This window comes from Cervus elaphus, chromosome 25, assembly GCF_910594005.1.
Source record: "Cervus elaphus chromosome 25, mCerEla1.1, whole genome shotgun sequence".
Lineage (NCBI taxonomy): Eukaryota > Metazoa > Chordata > Mammalia > Artiodactyla > Cervidae > Cervus > Cervus elaphus.
Window position 1 is genome coordinate 41,744,643 of NC_057839.1, and position 17,293 is coordinate 41,761,935.

At 41.2% G+C, this 17,293-nt stretch overlaps 1 protein-coding gene across 1 annotated transcript; it reads left to right on the forward strand.

Moving 5' to 3' along the window:
- The first annotated feature begins 463 nt into the window (after positions 1 to 463).
- On the forward strand, positions 464 to 13,860 carry AMACR (alpha-methylacyl-CoA racemase). The gene is made up of 5 exons (XM_043887652.1): positions 464 to 814; positions 3,294 to 3,437; positions 5,246 to 5,406; positions 8,811 to 8,997; positions 13,108 to 13,860. Exons 1-5 carry the CDS (start codon positions 568 to 570, stop codon positions 13,515 to 13,517), a joined length of 1,149 nt encoding a protein of 382 aa, XP_043743587.1. The 5' UTR covers positions 464 to 567; the 3' UTR covers positions 13,518 to 13,860.
- Positions 13,861 to 17,293: the final 3,433 nt, after the last annotated feature.

The following is a 17,293-nucleotide window of genomic DNA, read 5'->3' on the forward strand; positions in this document are numbered from 1 at the left end:
TTATTGCCGAAGGTGAGCTGGTGAGCCTAACCAGCTCAGAAAAGAAGAGTACCTTCCTTCCGACAGTCATGGGACTACAGTCACTCCCTTGGTGTGAAAGGGCGGAAACTCGGGCTGTAAAAACACAGGATACTAACCCCAGATAGCTGAGAAGCTAAAAACAACACTTTAACATTATTCTTAAATATTTATATGTTTTTCAAGGCCAGAGAGGTATAAACGGGTCCATAGAGCACAGCGGCTGGGACTGCAAGGAAAGTAAAACCATCCTGAGACATCCAGGTCCAGCCATGGGCCCCACCCCTACCCCCCATCCCCCCAGGTCAAGCCCTAGGGCACAATTTAGGATGCCCTAGTTTTAAAATCTAAGCCACCTCAGCCCACTTAACTGGCCAGATCCGGAGGCGGTCCGAAGACGCACTATTTCGCAGGCTCTGCGGCTGCGCGCAGGCGCGTGGGGGCGGGGCCACGAGGGAGGGAGCGTGCGCCCCGGGCTGACGCCGGGCAGTACAGGCCGAAGTTCAGGCAGCTGCTGTTTCCTCGGTTTGGCAAGGAGACGCAGGGCACATGGCGCTTAGGGGCATCACAGTCGTTGAACTCGCCGGCCTGGCCCCGGTTCCCTTCTGCGGTATGGTCCTGGCGGACTTCGGGGCGCAGGTGGTGCGTGTGGACCGACCCGGCACCCGCAGCGACTCCAGCAGGTTGGCCCGAGGCAAGCGCTCGCTGGTGGTGGACCTGAAGCGGCCGCGGGGAGTGGCGGTGCTGCGACGCCTGTGCGCCCGGGCGGACGTGATGCTGGAGCCTTTCCGCCCCGGTGAGCCTCCTGCCCCTACGCGGGGCCAGAGAGGGGACGGTCCCCGCAGAAGGGAGGTCGCCGCGCCCGACCGTTTGGGGCTGCACCCCGCATAACCTTTGCCCTGTTGCCACCTGAACCCTTTCCGTCCCTACTTTCTAGACTTTGTTGTTGCATTTGATGTTGCTGATCCATCGCCCCCTGAGACTGTCTTACACTCTTGGAGTCCGGGATAATGCTGTTGTCCTCACTTTTCTTATACCTCTCTCTGACTCCTTACCAAGTCCCCCCCCCCCCCCCTTTTTAGTTACTCTTTTACATTTGCGTTTCTTAATTATGTGAAGGTCATGAACCCTCTGAGAAACAAACGAAAGCCATAGATTCTCTCCCTGGAAAACTGCATGTAGGTTCATAGTCAAACTGCTAAATTTTGGAGCTTGGTGTACCGGGGTAAAGCCAGGCTAACACCTGCTGCCTTAAATGCTGGTGTTCAGGTTCCAGCTTCTGCTCAATTTCCTTTACACTCTGCTTCTTGCAGCCCTTATCAATTTCTACTATTTTTATTTTTTATAGGCAGGTGATGGCCAAGTCTATAACCGTGCCCCCTTCTTTTACAGCCACAGACTTCCGGACTAGGCAAGTTCTGCCCACTTCTATCTGACCGTCTCCTGGGCACTGCAGCTTCCACATATTCCAAACTGAGCCCCACCTCTTCCCTACTAAAATGTCCTCTCCTCTTTCTGTATCATTTCAGTGAATAGAACCAATGTCCACCCAGTTGCCTGAATGAAAAACTTGTACCTTTGTCTAGGCTCCCAAATCTTCCTTTTCCACCACCAGCTTTCAATTATCATCAGTCCCATCATTCTTCCTCCTTTCTGTGACTTCCGGATTCTTTGCAAGCCTGCTGCAGCTTCCTTGATAACAGTTTTAACAGCCTTTTAAAAGCTGATGTTTGGGTCTAGCACCACTTTGACCTTTGCTCAGACACCTGCTCTTGCTCAAGTACAAATCCCAAGCTTTGGTATATAGCTGGAAGTCAGTAAATGGGGAATGAATTGGCTGTGTGGGGCACCAGGCGTATTTAAATGTGTGAACACATCCACCCTCAGATCTGAGATTACAACAATAATAATTTAGTAATTAGGATTTTATTATAATTTAATAATACACAACTTGAAATTGAAGGAGGCTCCACATGGGTAAATAATTTGCCTTAGTATTAGGGGAGAGGTGGAGCTGTGAATACAGATATAGCTGCAGGGGGTGTTGGGGTGGATTGAGGCTGATGTTTTTCTAGTTAGAGAAATAGAGTTTATTTTTAATTGAAGTATGGTTGATTTACAATGTTGTGTTAATTACTGCTGTACAACAGAGCCACTGAGTTACATATATATTCTTTTTCATATTTTCCATTTATCACAGGTTTATCACAAGATATTGAATAGAGCTTCCTATGCTATACAGTAGAACCTTATTGTTTATCCATTCTGTATATACTTGTTTGCATCTGCTAATCCCAAGCTCCCAATTCATCCCTCTCTTATCCTTCCCCCTTGGTAACCACCAGTCTAGGAATAGAATCCTTTTGTAACTTATCATAGCTTTGTGGAAACAAAGTCAGTGAGTTTTATTATCTAATTTTATATCTTTAACCCCAGGACTCCTTAGGTTCCCTGGTTTTAGCAGAATAAATACTGACTGACCCTTGAACAAACCAGGGCTAACCTGTACTTTAGTAACAATGGTCCTCCACAGTTCCTCAGCATTCATCAACCACAGACTGTGTAATACTGTAGTATTTGCTTTTGAAAAACTTCAAAGGTAGACCCGAACAGTTCAAACTCACCTTGTTCAAGGGTCAACGGTACTCGCTGATAAGAGCAATTCAATGCTGTTGTAGCTAACCCTTCTTCCACCAGATATTTGTACTGAGCCTTTTTGTAGAGGAACTGCTGGGCATGTTAGAGGCCTGTGGGAACAGATGAGGCATGAATCCTGCCGGGGAGCATCTGAGCTGTTTGGGAAGATGGAATATGTACACGCATAGGTATAGCAGGCACCCGTGCAGGCATAGGCATAGAAGAGGTCCTGAAAGGAAAAGCAGCTTCCAAAAGTGAGTTTTTAATCAACTAAAGACCCAGAGTAACTTCCAAAAGAACAGACCATTTCTAACAAATTACTTAGGAGCGAACTGGGGCAACTCTGAAGGGGCTGACTGAAGGGATGGAATGTCCACTCTGAAGATGCTTGGGTATGCCTGCAGGGATGTAGGGCAGTGCTGGGGGGAAATAGCATTCTTGGGGTGGGGGGGGGTCTGCCCCACATTCCAAAAATGGGGGCTTCTTAATTATTGGCAATACGTTCATTATAAACTCACAGCAAATGTTACCAGTTTTCCTTGCAAAAAAGTGCTGTTTTATACTTGCCACAAAGGAGGGATTGTACCCATCTTCAGTTCATGCTGTCTTTAAAAAAAGAACGTAACTTTTCTCTTAAGGGGTGATGGAACAACTCCAGCTCGGTCCAGAGATTCTCCAGAAGGAGAACCCGAGGCTTATCTATGCCAGATTGAGTGGATTCGGCCAGTCGGGAAGGTTCTCCAAGGTAGCCGGACATGACATCAACTATTTGGCCTTGTCAGGTGTGTTGAAAAAAAAAAAATCCAATTTCTCTTCACTCTTTTTTTTCCCCCAGTCAAGATCTACAGCTACACTTATTAGAAAGAATTTTTTAAAGGTGAAGTTTGGAATATTTATTGGAATTAATAAAGAGCGTGTACTTCTTTTTTTTATTTGAGCATGTACTTCTTTAAAAAAGATTGGTTTGTCTTGAAACAGTCACTGTCAGCCTCCATCTGGTGACTCAGATCATAACGAATCTGCCTGCAATGCTGGAGACGTGGGTTTGATCCCTGAGTCAGGAATATCCCTTGGAAGAGGGCATGGCCACCCACTCCAGTATTCTTGCCTGGAGAATACATTGACAGAGGAGCCTGGCAGTCTATAGTCCCTGGGGTTGCAAAGAGTCGAGCAACTAACACTTTCACTTTCCCCTGCCTTAACACAGGGAGGGGTAATACACACAATAGTAACATTTACTGACTATGTTTGTGGAGTGAATTCTCCAGCAAGCCCCTGCTAGGAAGTAAAGAGACTTATTGCTAGTAGAAATGGTTGCTCTGTAGTATGCAAAGATATATTAATAGTTTGATTCTGGTACCCCCTTACTTTATTGTGAATTGTTGACTGAGTCATGATTTTAGAAATTCTATGAATACTAGAAAAATCCCATGGTTTTCACCTGTATGAACATATCTTGAAAGTGTTAACCACTCAGTCATGTCCAACTCTTTGTGACCCCATGGACTGTATCCCACCAGGCTCCTCTGTCCATGGACTTCTCCAGGCAAGAATACTGGAGTGGGTTGCCATTCCCTTCTCCAGGGGCTCTTCCCGACTCATGGATAGAATCCGAGTCTCCTGCATAGCAGGCAGGTTCTTTACCCCCTGAGCCACCAGGGAACCTCTTAGAATGACCTAATTCTAGATTTCTAAGAACCATATTGCTGAGTAAAAGAAGTCTCAAATATTCTGTGTGTACACTTTTAAAGGTTGAGGAAAAGAGTGAGTGGAGAGTTGATTTTTCACATCTATTTAAAAATGCAATTCCTTTTCTTTTTCTTGTGTTTGTTTTCTTGCATCTCTTTCTAATAAGAATGGAAGTGCCTTATACCATTGTTAAGTCATAAACTAAGTGGATAGCAACCATCCCCCCCCACACACAACTCAGTGAATAAAAACTTAGCAATAGAATTCTGAAAATATCTGTAGGAATAAAGTTTTAAAGAAAATAAAGACATAAAAAAAAAAATAAGGAAATTTGTTGGAAGGAAAGCCATCTTATAAATATACTGAACGAGTTTAGATTTAGAAAGGCATTAGATATTAATTTTCACTTACAACTAGTAGCTAGAGAGATTGGTTTTCCTTCTAAGATGTTCATGTATTTATTTAAAGTACACATTAAATGGGCTTTTTAACCATTTACCACTGGATGGCTCATTGATAAAGAATCTGCCTGCTAGTGCAGGAGACATGGGGTTTCATCCCAGGTCCGGGAAGATCCCACATGCCACGGAGCAACTAAGCCTGTAAACTGTAGGCTTACAGTTGAGCCTGTTGTTCTAGAGCCCCGGAGCTGCAATGACTGAGCCCACGTGCCACAGCTACTGAAGCTTGTGTGTCCTAGAGCCTGTGCTCTGCGACAAGAGAAGCCATTGCAATGAGAAGCCCATGCACTGCAATTGAGAGTAGCCTCCACTCAATGCAACCAGAGAAAAGCCCGAGCAGCAATGAAGATCCAGCACAGCCAAAAATAAAAAAATAAAAGTTTAAAATACACTTTAAATTTACCATTAATGGTCCTCCATATTTTGTTTTCATGGTATAGGTGTTTTATCAAGAAGTGGCAGAAGTGGTGAGAATCCATATGCCCCGTTGAATCTCCTGGCTGATTTTGGTGGTGGTGGCCTCATGTGCACACTGGGCATCATTATGGCGTTGTTTGAACGCACACGCTCTGGCAAAGGTCAGGTCATCGATGCAAGCATGGTGAGTTTTTACTGGGGGAAACGCTAAGCCTTGCGTTTGTTCCTAAGGTTGAGATATGGCTGCCTCAAATCCTCTTTCAAACAAGACAGGAGATAAATTGAGATTTGAAATTTGAATCCAAGTTACCAAAGATAGCCTTCTCTTTAAAATAGCTTCATATGTTTGACATGTGTCAGAACGTCATATTTTGATCGTCTGTTTGTGGAGTCAATTTTCTAAACTCTGCATGACTCACCTGATTACCACATTGTGTTTCAGCGATTTTCACCATCTTGTGTCTTGTACTTTGAATATGATTTTTAAGAGATTTTCATTGAAAACTGGGCTCAGGAAGTCTCCTTTAGCAGGAAGAGGAGATTCTTGATGATGCGCAAGTGAAATGGACCAGTCTAGACCTTCCTGCTGCACTGTGTAGCAGAGATTCAAATGTCAGGATGCTTCAGTGTCTTCACTCACACACGGAGCACTTGCTTCTTGTTCTCCTAGGCACTTCTGTGTGATTTCTCCTAATCCCCAAAACAGCAATTTCACTTTGAATACATTGTTTGTTTGTTTGTTTCCAGTTCTACCTGTTTATTGTTACCAACCCATCTCCCTCCAGACCCCTCACATATGTGCACTCAGTTGTGTGACCCCCATGGACTGCAGCCCGTGAGGCTTTTTTGGGCATGGACTTTCCAGGCAAGAATACTGGAAGGGTTGCCATTCCCTTCTCCTGGGATACGTTGTTACTGAACCCAATTAGACCTGTAACAGGGCTTCCCTGATGGCTCAGCAGGTAAAGAATTCACCTGCAGTGCAGGAAACACAGGAGACGTGGGTTTGATCCCTGGGTCAGGAATGTCCCCTGGAGGAGGAAAAGGCAACTCACTCCGGTATTCTTGTCTGAAAAATCCCATGGACGGAGGAGCCTGGTGAGCTACAGTCCATGGGGTTGCACAGAGTCGGACATGAGTGAGCAACTAAGCACAGACCCATAACACTGTTAGGACATCTTTTTTCAACAGACTCATCAGCACATTCAGAAATTTGCCTGAAAAAAAAAGAAAAAAGAAATTTGCCTGAGTTCTCACAGCTAGTTGATGAGAGCCCAGTCTAGTTCCACTATACAGGTTACATTTGGACCTATCTTTGCTGGTAGGCTGGAGAGTGGATTTGATGAAGACAAGACTGAGAGATAAAGGCAAGTACTAAAATGGTCAATGGTAGAATAGGTATGGATTTAAGGATTCACATTTGGCAGTGAAGGGAAAGGAAGGAATCAAGGATGGCTCCCTGATCTCTGACTTAGAAGACCCAGTGGTTGGTGGCTCTGGTACCCTGTGGAGAACCACTGAAGGAGGAAGCTGACTGGGGGGGTGGGGCATATATCTTATTCTTTTAGGCCAGTAGTTTCCAAGTGACTTTAGCAGCAGAATCCATGACCTAGGCCTGCCTATGATGACCTGGAGTCATCTCTTCATCAGACTGTTCCCTTAGAAACTGTAGAGTTAGGGCTTCCCAGGGGGCGCTAGTGGTAAAGAACCCACCTGCCAATACAGGAGATGCCTGAGACTTGAGTTCAATCTCTGGGTTGCAAAGATCCTCTGGGGGAGGGCATGGCACTACACTCCAGTATGCTTGTCTGGAGAATCCTCATGGACAAAGGAGCCTGGCGGGCTATAATCCATTGGGTCACAAAGAGTCCGGATGTCAGACAGGACTGAAGCAACTTAGCATGCACGCACATGGCATGTGGGGTCTGTTTTACTGTGTTTCCTCCTGTCCTAAGGGAACACTTCTAACCTGGGGGACTATGTGTTGGCATTCAGGCCATTGGCCTTTGTGATGAGAATAATATAAAAAGTTGGGAAATTGAGGCTGCAGTTTCCCTGTTCATGGGCTGTCATCTGTGGCAGCATACACTGCCTGTGGATGAGGGGGGGAAGAGAGGTGTGTGCTCGGCAGCCTCTTGATGAGATAAGGATTATAATTGCTGTGTCTTGTCCTGTGTCCTTCTATGGTGCCAAGTAAAGGTGGAGTTAGATTAGAGCTGTTTGTATCCTGAGTGAGCCAAAATAGACCCATAACACTGTCAGGACATCTTTTTTCAATAGTCTCATCAGTACATCCAGTATGTAAAAGAGATTAAATGTACATATATATGTGTGTGTGTGTGTGTGTGTGTGTGTGTGATGTATCTATATGTGTGTTTGTGTGTATATGTATAAATGTGGGGACTGTAAAATCTGTGTAACCCCATTTCAAAAAACAGCACCACCAAAGGCCACTTACACAAACTCCACTACTTGGTGACAGCACATGTCAGATCCATGGATTCAAGTGTTCAGGAGCGTCCTCAAGCTAAAAGGGAAAACTGAGACATATCTAAAAATGGGCTTCCCAACAGGCACAGTGGTGAAGGATCTGCCTGCGGACGCTGGAGACAAGGGTTCGATCCCTGGGTTGGGAAGATCCCCTGGAGGAGGAAATGGCAACCCACTGCAGTCTTCTTGCCTGTTAAATTTTGTGTTTGTTTCATAGCCAGAATCTGTGAGAAATCCCTTGCTCACTGTTGGAATGGGGCCTTTCTATTAGTAACCTCAGAGATAAGGATGCTTTGCTGGCCTGCTTCCTGGAGTGCCAGAAGGATAGGGAAGTGTTCTTTAGTTAGTTCAGTGCATCTAGTCTCATGATAATCATACTGGAGATGTGAATCCTTTTTATTTCAGGACTAGTGGGAAGCTGGCATTCCCAAACTAGTTTGTCTGTACTCAGAAAACCCTTATCACCTGCCACCCACATTGTTATGTTTATTCTGTAACTTTTTAGTGATAATTAAAGTTAAAATATGTTAAATATTCAAATTTGTATTTCTTGCGCTTGGTATCAAAACTAGAGTCAACTAAATATAGCTGTCATGCAATTTACCTTTAAAATGTGATCTGCTTCATGTGTTTGTGTGTATGTGTTTATAAGTATTGAGGTCAGATGATGGATTTTTAAGAAAACCTTTTTCTTTATTTTCAGCTTTTTTATCCTGACCGTTTTTAACATATATGAAAGTAAAGAGAATGTATAATTAGCTTACAAATGGTGAAGTAAGCTTACTAGTGAAGCTAGCCTCAGTTAGCTTCAAAAACTGTCAACATTCTGCCAATATTATTTGAAAAGAAGAGCAGAAGTAGTTCCTTGAAGTCTTTTCTGAACAATATTCCCTTATCTGAATAGTGTAGGAGCTCTATCATAAACCTGTCCTAACTCACTTTCTCAAAATATCAAAGAAGTTGTATAATTAGATATAATCTTTCTGTATTCTAAGATAAACATTTTTATACAAACATTTTTTTAAAACCAAGTAGGAATCAGTCATAATTTTTATAGTTGAATTACCTGGATTCACATTGTATTCTGTTTCTTCAAAGGTGGAAGGAATAGCATATCTAAGTTCTTTTCTGTGGAAAACTCAAGAAACAGGATTGTGGGAACAGCCTCGTGGACAGAACCTATTAGATGGTGGAGCACATTTCTACACAACCTACCGGACAGCGGACGGGGGGTTCATGGCTGTCGGAGCAATAGAGCCCCAGTTCTATGAGCTGCTGATCAACGGTGAGTAACTTTTCAGGAACCTCTTTTCTGGGGATGTTTTCCAGCCTCTATTTTGGGGTCTTTTGAAGTTCATGATGTCTTTTATTATATGTATATATCCACCTTATAATTAGTTTAGTGATGGTCATCATTATATTGTGAGGCACTTCCCCCATCTTTTAAATTGACAAGCACTTTTATAAAAAAGGTCTATAAAATAGCTCAGATTAAAAAGATCATAATCCTGTTTGTAGGCGTTCAGTGTTTTTGTTACATTTCATACTCGGTGCTGTGCTCAGTCTCTTCAGTTGTGTCCAACTCTGTGCGACCCTGTGGGCCATAGCCCGCCAGGCTCCTCTGTCCCTGGGATTCTCCAGGCAAGAATATTGGAGTGGGTTATCATGCCCTTCTCCAGGGGATCCTCCCAACCCAGGGATCGGACTCAGATCTCTTATGTCTCCTGCACTGGCAGGCAGGTTCTTTACCACTAGTGCCACCTGGGAAGCCCATACTCATAGTGTTGGATATTTATCTTGCCCGTTGCATGGCCACAGTCTGTTCTTCCCCAGAAGTGATCTGCTGGTTCTACCAGTTTTTATTCCTTGATAGATAGATGTCCCTCCTGGTACTTAATAATGGGGTCACCAGAGCACAGAGAGACTTTGGTGAGTGAGAGTTTGTTGGGATATGTCACCATCACTTGATGCTTCTGCAGTTCACCTTTCTTGCAGATTCTTGTCTTATTGATATGTTGTCACAGGTTAGCAGGAAAATTTGGGATCCCTTTTGCCCTGACTGATAATTGGACTGAAGTTATTTTGTCCCTGTGAAATGTGAATTTAAAGTTTACTTCACAGATATTTTAGTTTCTAAGAAGTTTTAGAATGTATGCTGAAGCAATGTGACAAGCACATGCTTGCAGCACATTTATCTTCCAGCTTCAAGTTTGGAGTTTTATGTTTGATAGCTTTTGAGATGCAAAGTGCTACTCAGAGTAGTCTGTATATAGCTGGAATGATGGTTTTTATAAGCATCAGAATGCACTCTGTGATCAACTATATTAACTTCACCAACTTAACTGTAAGTTAGAAGAACGATAGAACAGAGTGGTTTGGACAAATGCCCACATCTGTAATGATTTTTCTGAGTTAGTGTTAATTTATTATTTTACCATACATTTTGAGATCTTTGAGACCATAGCTTCATTTAGCTCTCAGTGTCTGAGCATAAATACACAAGGTTTTTGTAAGGCTCAGACTCCTCTATGCTATGTTCCTAATGCTTTCCAGGGCAAAGAAATCTGGAAAATACTGAGACTCTTAGGACATGAGATTCTTGTAGTGAAGGCAATAGATAATTTTTTTAAGTTGCTTTAAAATTTCAAAATATTATTAAGAAAGCCAGGAAATAAGTGTTGGTGAGGATGCGGAGAGATTGGAACCCCATGCATTACTGGTAAGAACGTAAAATTATACAGTCATTGTGGAAAATGATATGGTGACTCCTCAAAAAATTAAACATAGAATTACCATACGATCCAGCAATTCCACTTCTGGTTATATATCCAAAAGAATTAAAAGTGGGAACTTGAACAGATATTTGAACAAGGACTGGGGGAAGCAGAGAATAAGTGTTAGCGTTTAATGGGTAAAAGTGTTAGTCGCTCAGTTGTGTCCAACTCTTTGCAACCCCATGGACTGTAGCCTGCCAGGCTCCTCTGTCCATGGAATTTTTCAGGCGAGAATATTGGAGTGGGTTGCCATTCTCTTCGCCAGGGGATCTTCCCAACCCAGGAATTGAATCTGGGTCTCCTGCATTGCAGGCAGATTTTTTACCATCTGAGCCACCGGGGAACCTGGTACAGTTTCAGCTTGGAAAGATGAAAAGTTCTGGAGGTGAATGGTGGTAATGGCTCCAGAATAATATGAATAATATACTTAATAACATAGTACTGTATTCTTAATAGTGGCTAAAATGGTCAGTGTTATATTTTGTATATTTTACAACAATTTTAAAAAATGAAAAAATTCAAAGTAATGTATTTTTTATGAGAAAAGTGTAAACAATACAGAATTTATAAGGTAAGAGGTAAAAATTCTCCCTTGTCCTTCCACTTTAGGATAGTTTGGAATGTGGCCTTTGATGGGATGGGGAGGGAGGTGGGAGGGGATCGGGATGGGGAACACATGTAAATCCATGGCTGATTCATGTCAATGTATGGCAAAAACCAATATAATATTGTAAAGTAATTAGCCTCCAACTAATAAAAATAAATGAAAAAAAAAGAAAAAAAAAGAATTTTCCCTGTACACATACAGACACAATTAAATTTTTTATAATCTATATAATATAAACATACACATTATAATTTATATAATATAAATATATGTATTTATATTGTATAATTTTTATAATTTATATACAATTATATAAATTATATATTTATATAATTTATAAAATATATAATCATGTAGTTTATAATTAATACTTTTTTATTAAAAAATATAGCAAAGACATCCTTTTTTGTCAATACCGAATATCTTCAGCCTTACCCTTTTAAATAGCAGCTGTATTGATACAGCTGGTGTGTCAGAGTCAGGGGTAGAAGTGTTCTGATTTCTAGTATTCCAGTGTACAAACCTGTGTACCTTAACAAAACCTGTGTAACCTTAAGTTTAGTGTTTGTTGGAGAACTACTGGCTCCAGTTTTAGTTGATGATTCTGATCACATTCTGTTTTTAAAAAAAAAACTTTATAAAATCATGCATGTATGTTTCCAACAGTTAGCCGTGGTCTACTTAAGTGCTTTGGCTAACTGCTTATTTTATATGCTTCTTAATCACAGAGTTTGGGACAATCAAGAAGGAGAAAGCAAAGTGAAAGACATCCTTAGAAATATTTCTTCATAGATTACTGTGGTAAATCTGAAACTGTGGCTTTATATCTTTTCTGGTTTTGAATGGGACAGGTGGCTACAGAGAACAATGTATTTGCACAGGTGTTTTTTCACAGCTCTTCAGAATTATGTGAGTTCTTATATCCTTATATCCCTCAAAACTCTAAGAAGAACCTATAGTTTTCCTGTCTTCTTACCTTTGTAGGCCCTTCTGCATCTTCAGAGCAGCTTAAAATTATTGCTCATTGTTTTTCAACATGGTAGATAAGGAAAGGATGATAAAAAATGAGAATTGCTTGATTAACTTGGCTAAACTTATGCAAAATATTATGCATAATTTAAATTTAGAAACCCTCTTATACAAGAGGGAATAAAAATGACAGTTACACCAAACCCCAGCAAAGTTGCCCTTTGGGTATAATTTAATTAGCACTGGAGTTGGGGTGTATCTACAGGGGTGGGTTCCTGTAGTCAATAAAGGAAGCACAGATCAAGTCATGGACTGGAGAAGCCATCCTTCTTGTGATATTCCCTGGCAAATCTTTTCATCTTCTCTGTCCCTTGTGTTGAGGGGCCCTTCAGAACTCTTTGTACTTGAGAAAAAGTCTCTGTGTCCCCTGTTGATTGGCTGGCTGATAACTTGCTGTCATGTTTGCTATCGGAACAATTTGCATGTGTCTTTGGGCTTCCCAGGTGACTCAGTGCTAAAGAATCTTCCTGCCAGTGCAGGAGAGTTGGGTTTGATTCCTGGGTCAGGAAGATCCCCTGGAGAAGAAAAGGACAACCCACTCCAGTGTCCTTGCCTGGGAAATCCCAGGGACAGAGGAGCCTGGTGGGCCACAGGGGATCACAAAAGAGTCAGACACAGCTTAGCGACTGAGCACACACATGGCAGATAATAACTTCATGAGGAAGTTTCTTTTGGAAAAGCTTCTCAGAGGGAAGAAGTTGATTTCTGGAAACTAGACAATTAAAAATGACTGCTTTTGAGGAAATGTAAATAATAAGATCTCTCAAAGACTTAGAAAGTCTGTCTTGAGTCCTGTTACGCTATTGTCTTCTCCAGCTTTGGCTCCAACTTCAGGTTGAGTTTGAATTTCTTCTCTTGACTCATTTGAGAATTCTTATAAAATATCCCATTTGGGGCAAGTATGATGAGTTCAAAACTCATTTGCACTGATTATATTTACTGCACCCAAAGCATGCTGATTTAAGAAATTCTGTTTTTCTCTCAGGACTTGGGCTAAAGTCTGATGAACTTCCCAATCAGATGAGTATAAAGGATTGGCCAGAAATGAAGAAGAAATTTGCAGATATCTTTGCAAAGAAGACAAAGGCAGAGTGGTGTCAGATCTTTGATGGCACAGATGCATGTGTGACTCCTGTGCTGACTTTTGAAGAGGTTGCCCATCACGGTCACAACAAAGATCGGGGCTCGTTTATTACTGATACAGAGCAGCGTGTGAGTCCCCGCCCTGCTCCTTTGCTGTCCAACACCCCAGCTCTCCCTTCAACTAAAAGGGATCCTTTTGTAGGAGAACACACCGAAGAGATTCTTAAAGAACTTGGGTTCAGCCAGAAGGAGATCATTCAGCTTAAGTTAGATAATATTATTGAAATTCATAAACTTAGAGTTAATCTCTAAGTTCCAAGCCCCACAATGCAAATGAATTTGAATATTGCATTTACAGTATAATACAAAAAATTGTGTGCATGGAAACATGAAAAAACGTTATCACAGTGGTCTAACTATTCTAATCAGGAAACAAGACTGATTATAGAGTAATGACTGAATTCTGAAAATGGTTATCATGGTTTTTGATTTTGGAATATTTTTAGTTTGCCTGTACTAAATTGTGGCAGTTTTTCTGCCTTTCAATTTACTTGATATGTTATATTTGTCAATTTAAAATGCTCATATATTTATAAAATACTTGAAATGCATTAATATACTGCTTTTTATTAAATAAAGCTTTATTCCCCATAAAGTTTACTCGTGCTTTTAAGTTTGTGAAAAGCTTTTAAGAAAGTTCTTTCAGTAGCACTAAAATAGCCTTTCGTTGCTCATTGAAATAATTTGGCTCTACTGTTAACCAGAATGAATGTCCTTAGATGGAAGAGTCTGATCCTTTTAATTTGGTAAGGAAACCATTCAGCTGGTGTCTCTGAATTGAAATTTTAGAAAATGTCCTTGAGGTTTCCTTCAGATAACTGCTACCTCTCCATCTAGACCAGCTCCTGTGTATAACTGCCTGTTATTAGCATCATCCACGTGTATCTCTTTATCAATAAACTGTATCATCATCCATTTGAAAGTCTTACTAGACTTTCCCTCCTCTTACTAGTCTCCAGCTTCCACTCCCAGTATGTCTCCCTCTGTACCAATAGACCCCACAACTTACCTATCACTTCCTTTGGCCGCTGTTCAAATGTCCCTTACAGAGAGTCCTTTCCTGATCCCTGTCTAAAATAGCAACTGCCTTATCACTCTCCCCAAACCCTGTTTCATTTTTCTTCATACTGCCTATCACTGCTGACATTGTATGGATTAACCTCTGCCTCATTCCTTGTTAACTAGGGTGTGCTAAAATGGAAACTTTATGAAGGACTTTGTAGATTTCATTCATTGCTCAGTTCCCAGTTCCTGGCCCATATTGGAAATTTTGTGAATATTTATTAAAGTGATGAATCTCAATAGTGAAGTGCTATCAGTTCCACTTTCAGAACTCCCATCTCCTTCCTTCTGCCCACCTTCCATTGCTGCTTTCATCCAGACCCTATCACTTCTTCCTTGGACTACTGTTCAACTTCCCTACCCAGCTTTACACCCCTGGTATCATTGCCTTCATTGTTTTCCCTGCCATCCTTAGCAAGATCTGGAATCTCATTTCCACACAGCACAACATCCAAAAGAAGATAGGGTCTCAGGAGCCCTCTGCAAACCTTGTCTCATGTTCCCTTTTGTTGTTCAGTCACTCGGTCGTGTCCGACTCTTTGCCACCCCATGGACTGCAGCATGCCAGGCTTCCCTGTCCTTCGCCATCTTCTGGAGTTTGCTCAAACTCATGTCCATTCAGTCAGTGATGCCATCCAACCATCTCATTCTCTGTCATCCCCTTCTCCTCCTGCCTCAATCTTTCCCGGCATCAGGTCTTTTCAAATGAGTCAGTTCTTCCCATCAGGTGGCCAAAGTATTGGAGCTTCGGCTTCTGCATCAGTCCTTCCAATGAATATTCAGCACTGATTTCCTTTAGGACCAACTGATTGGATCTCCTTGCAGTCCAAGGGACTCTCAAGAGTCTTCTCCAACACCACAGCATCAATAAAAACATCAATTCTTCAGCACTCAGCCTTCTTTACAGTCCACCTCTCACATCCATACACAACCACTGGAAAAACCATAGCTTTGACTATATGGACCATTGTTGGCAAAGTAATGTCTCTGTTTTTTAATATGCTGTCTAGGTTTGTCATAGCTTTTCTTCCAAGGAGCAAACATGTCTCCTTGGGTCAAGTTAAGTCACAAGCCAGCCCTATACTGGTCTTTGATGGAGAAGGTAGGATTATCCTTAGATAAAATCAACCTGCTCCTGGAGCAGGATTGCTTTAGCAATTCTGGGTCTTCCGTGTTTCCATAAAAATTTTAGAGTTACATTTTTCTAGTTCTGTGAAAAATGTCTTGGGTATTTTGATAGGGATCACATTAAATGTGTAGATTGCTTTGGGTAGTATGGCCATTTTAACAATATTAGTTCCTCCAGTCCAAGAGCATGGTCTTTTCCATTTCTTTGAATCATCTTCAATTTCCTTTATCAATATTTTATAGTTTACAGCATATAGGTCTTTCACCTCCTTGGTTAAGTTTATTCCCAGGTATTTTTAAATGCAATTTTAAACAAGATAATTTTTTAACTTTCTGATAGTTCATTGTTAGTATAAAGAAATGCAACAGAGTTCTGTGTATTAATCATGTATCCTGCTACCTTGCTGAATTCATTTGTTAGTTTTAATAGTTTTTGTGTAAAGTCTTTAGGGTTCTCTGTACAGAGTATCATGTCATATCCAAATAATGACAATTTTACTCTTCCCTTCCAAATTTAATACCTTTGATTTCATTTTCTTGTTTGATTGTTATGGCTAGGACTTGAATGGAAGTGGTAAGAGTGGGCATCCTTGTTTCACTTATGAATTTAGTGGGAAGGCTTTTAGTTTTTCACTGTTGAATATTATGTTGGCTGTGGGTTTGTGGTAAGTGCTTTTATTATGTTGAGATATGTTCCCTCTATACTCATTTTGATGAGAGTTTTGTCATGAATGGATGTTGAATTTTGTCAAATGCTTTATCTGTGTCTATTGAAATGGTCATGTGGTTTTTGTCTTTTCTTTTTTGTTAACGTAGTGCTTCACGTTGATTTGTGCTTGTTTAACCATCCTTGTGACCCTGGAATAAATACCACTTGATCATAGTATATGATCCTTTTTATGTATTTTTGGGTTTGGTTTGCCAATATTTTGTTGAGGATTTTTGCTTTTCATTAAAGATATTGTCCTGTAATTTTCTTTATTGGTAATATTTTTGTCTGATTTTGGTATCAGGGTGATGGTGCCTTCATAGAATGACTTTGGGAATGTTTCCTCCTTTTTAATATTTGGGAGTAGTTTGAGAAGGATAGATGTAAGTTCTTATTTGTATGTTTGGTAGAATTTCCCACTGAAGCTGTCCAGTCCTGGACTTTTGTTTGCAAGAAGTTTGTTTTTTTTTTTTTTTTTTAAGTATAGGTTCTATTTCACTTCTAGTGATCAGTCTGTTCACATTACCTGTTTCTTGATTCAGTTTTAGTAGACTGTATTTCTGTTGTGTTTGTGGAGGGAATTAAGTGCCACATCCTCCTAACCCATCATCTTGATCTTCCTCCTTATATCATTTTTAATCACTAATGGGTCATAAGTGCCTATTGTACACTGTGTAGCTTCTCATGCCTTGGAATCAGATTGGATGTCAGTATCCTCATTTTCTGTTCCACATTGATATTCATAATGCTTCTTAAATCTGTAGAAAATCCAGCCTTACAATAATCTAAAGTCAGTGAAAGGATTGTAATGCATTCTTTTTTTTTTCCCCCACTTGTTTTTATTAGTTGGAGGCTAATTACTTTACAAGTTTGTAGCGGTTTTTGCCATACATTGACATGAATCAGCCATGGATTTACATGTGTTCCCCATCCTGATCCCCACTCCCGCCTCCCTCCCCATCCCATCCCAGTGCACCAGCCCTGAGCACTTGTCTCATGCATCCAACCTGGACTGGCGATCTGTTTCACACTTGATAATATACATGTTTCAATGCTGTTCTCTCAGATCATCCCACCCTTGCCTTCTCCCATAGAGTCCAAAAGTCTGTTCTATATATCTGTGTCTCTT

Bases quoted from the DNA above. Each gene is read 5' to 3' on its own strand.
- AMACR (XM_043887652.1), top strand. From the start codon at position 568: ATGGCGCTTAGGGGCATCACAGTCGTTGAACTCGCCGGCCTGGCCCCG. The intron at 815-3,293 runs GTGAGCCTCCTG...TTTTCTCTTAAG, and splicing joins GCTGGAGCCTTTCCGCCCCG to GGGTGATGGAACAACTCCAG. The intron at 5,407-8,810 runs GTGAGTTTTTAC...GTTTCTTCAAAG, and splicing joins AGGTCATCGATGCAAGCATG to GTGGAAGGAATAGCATATCT.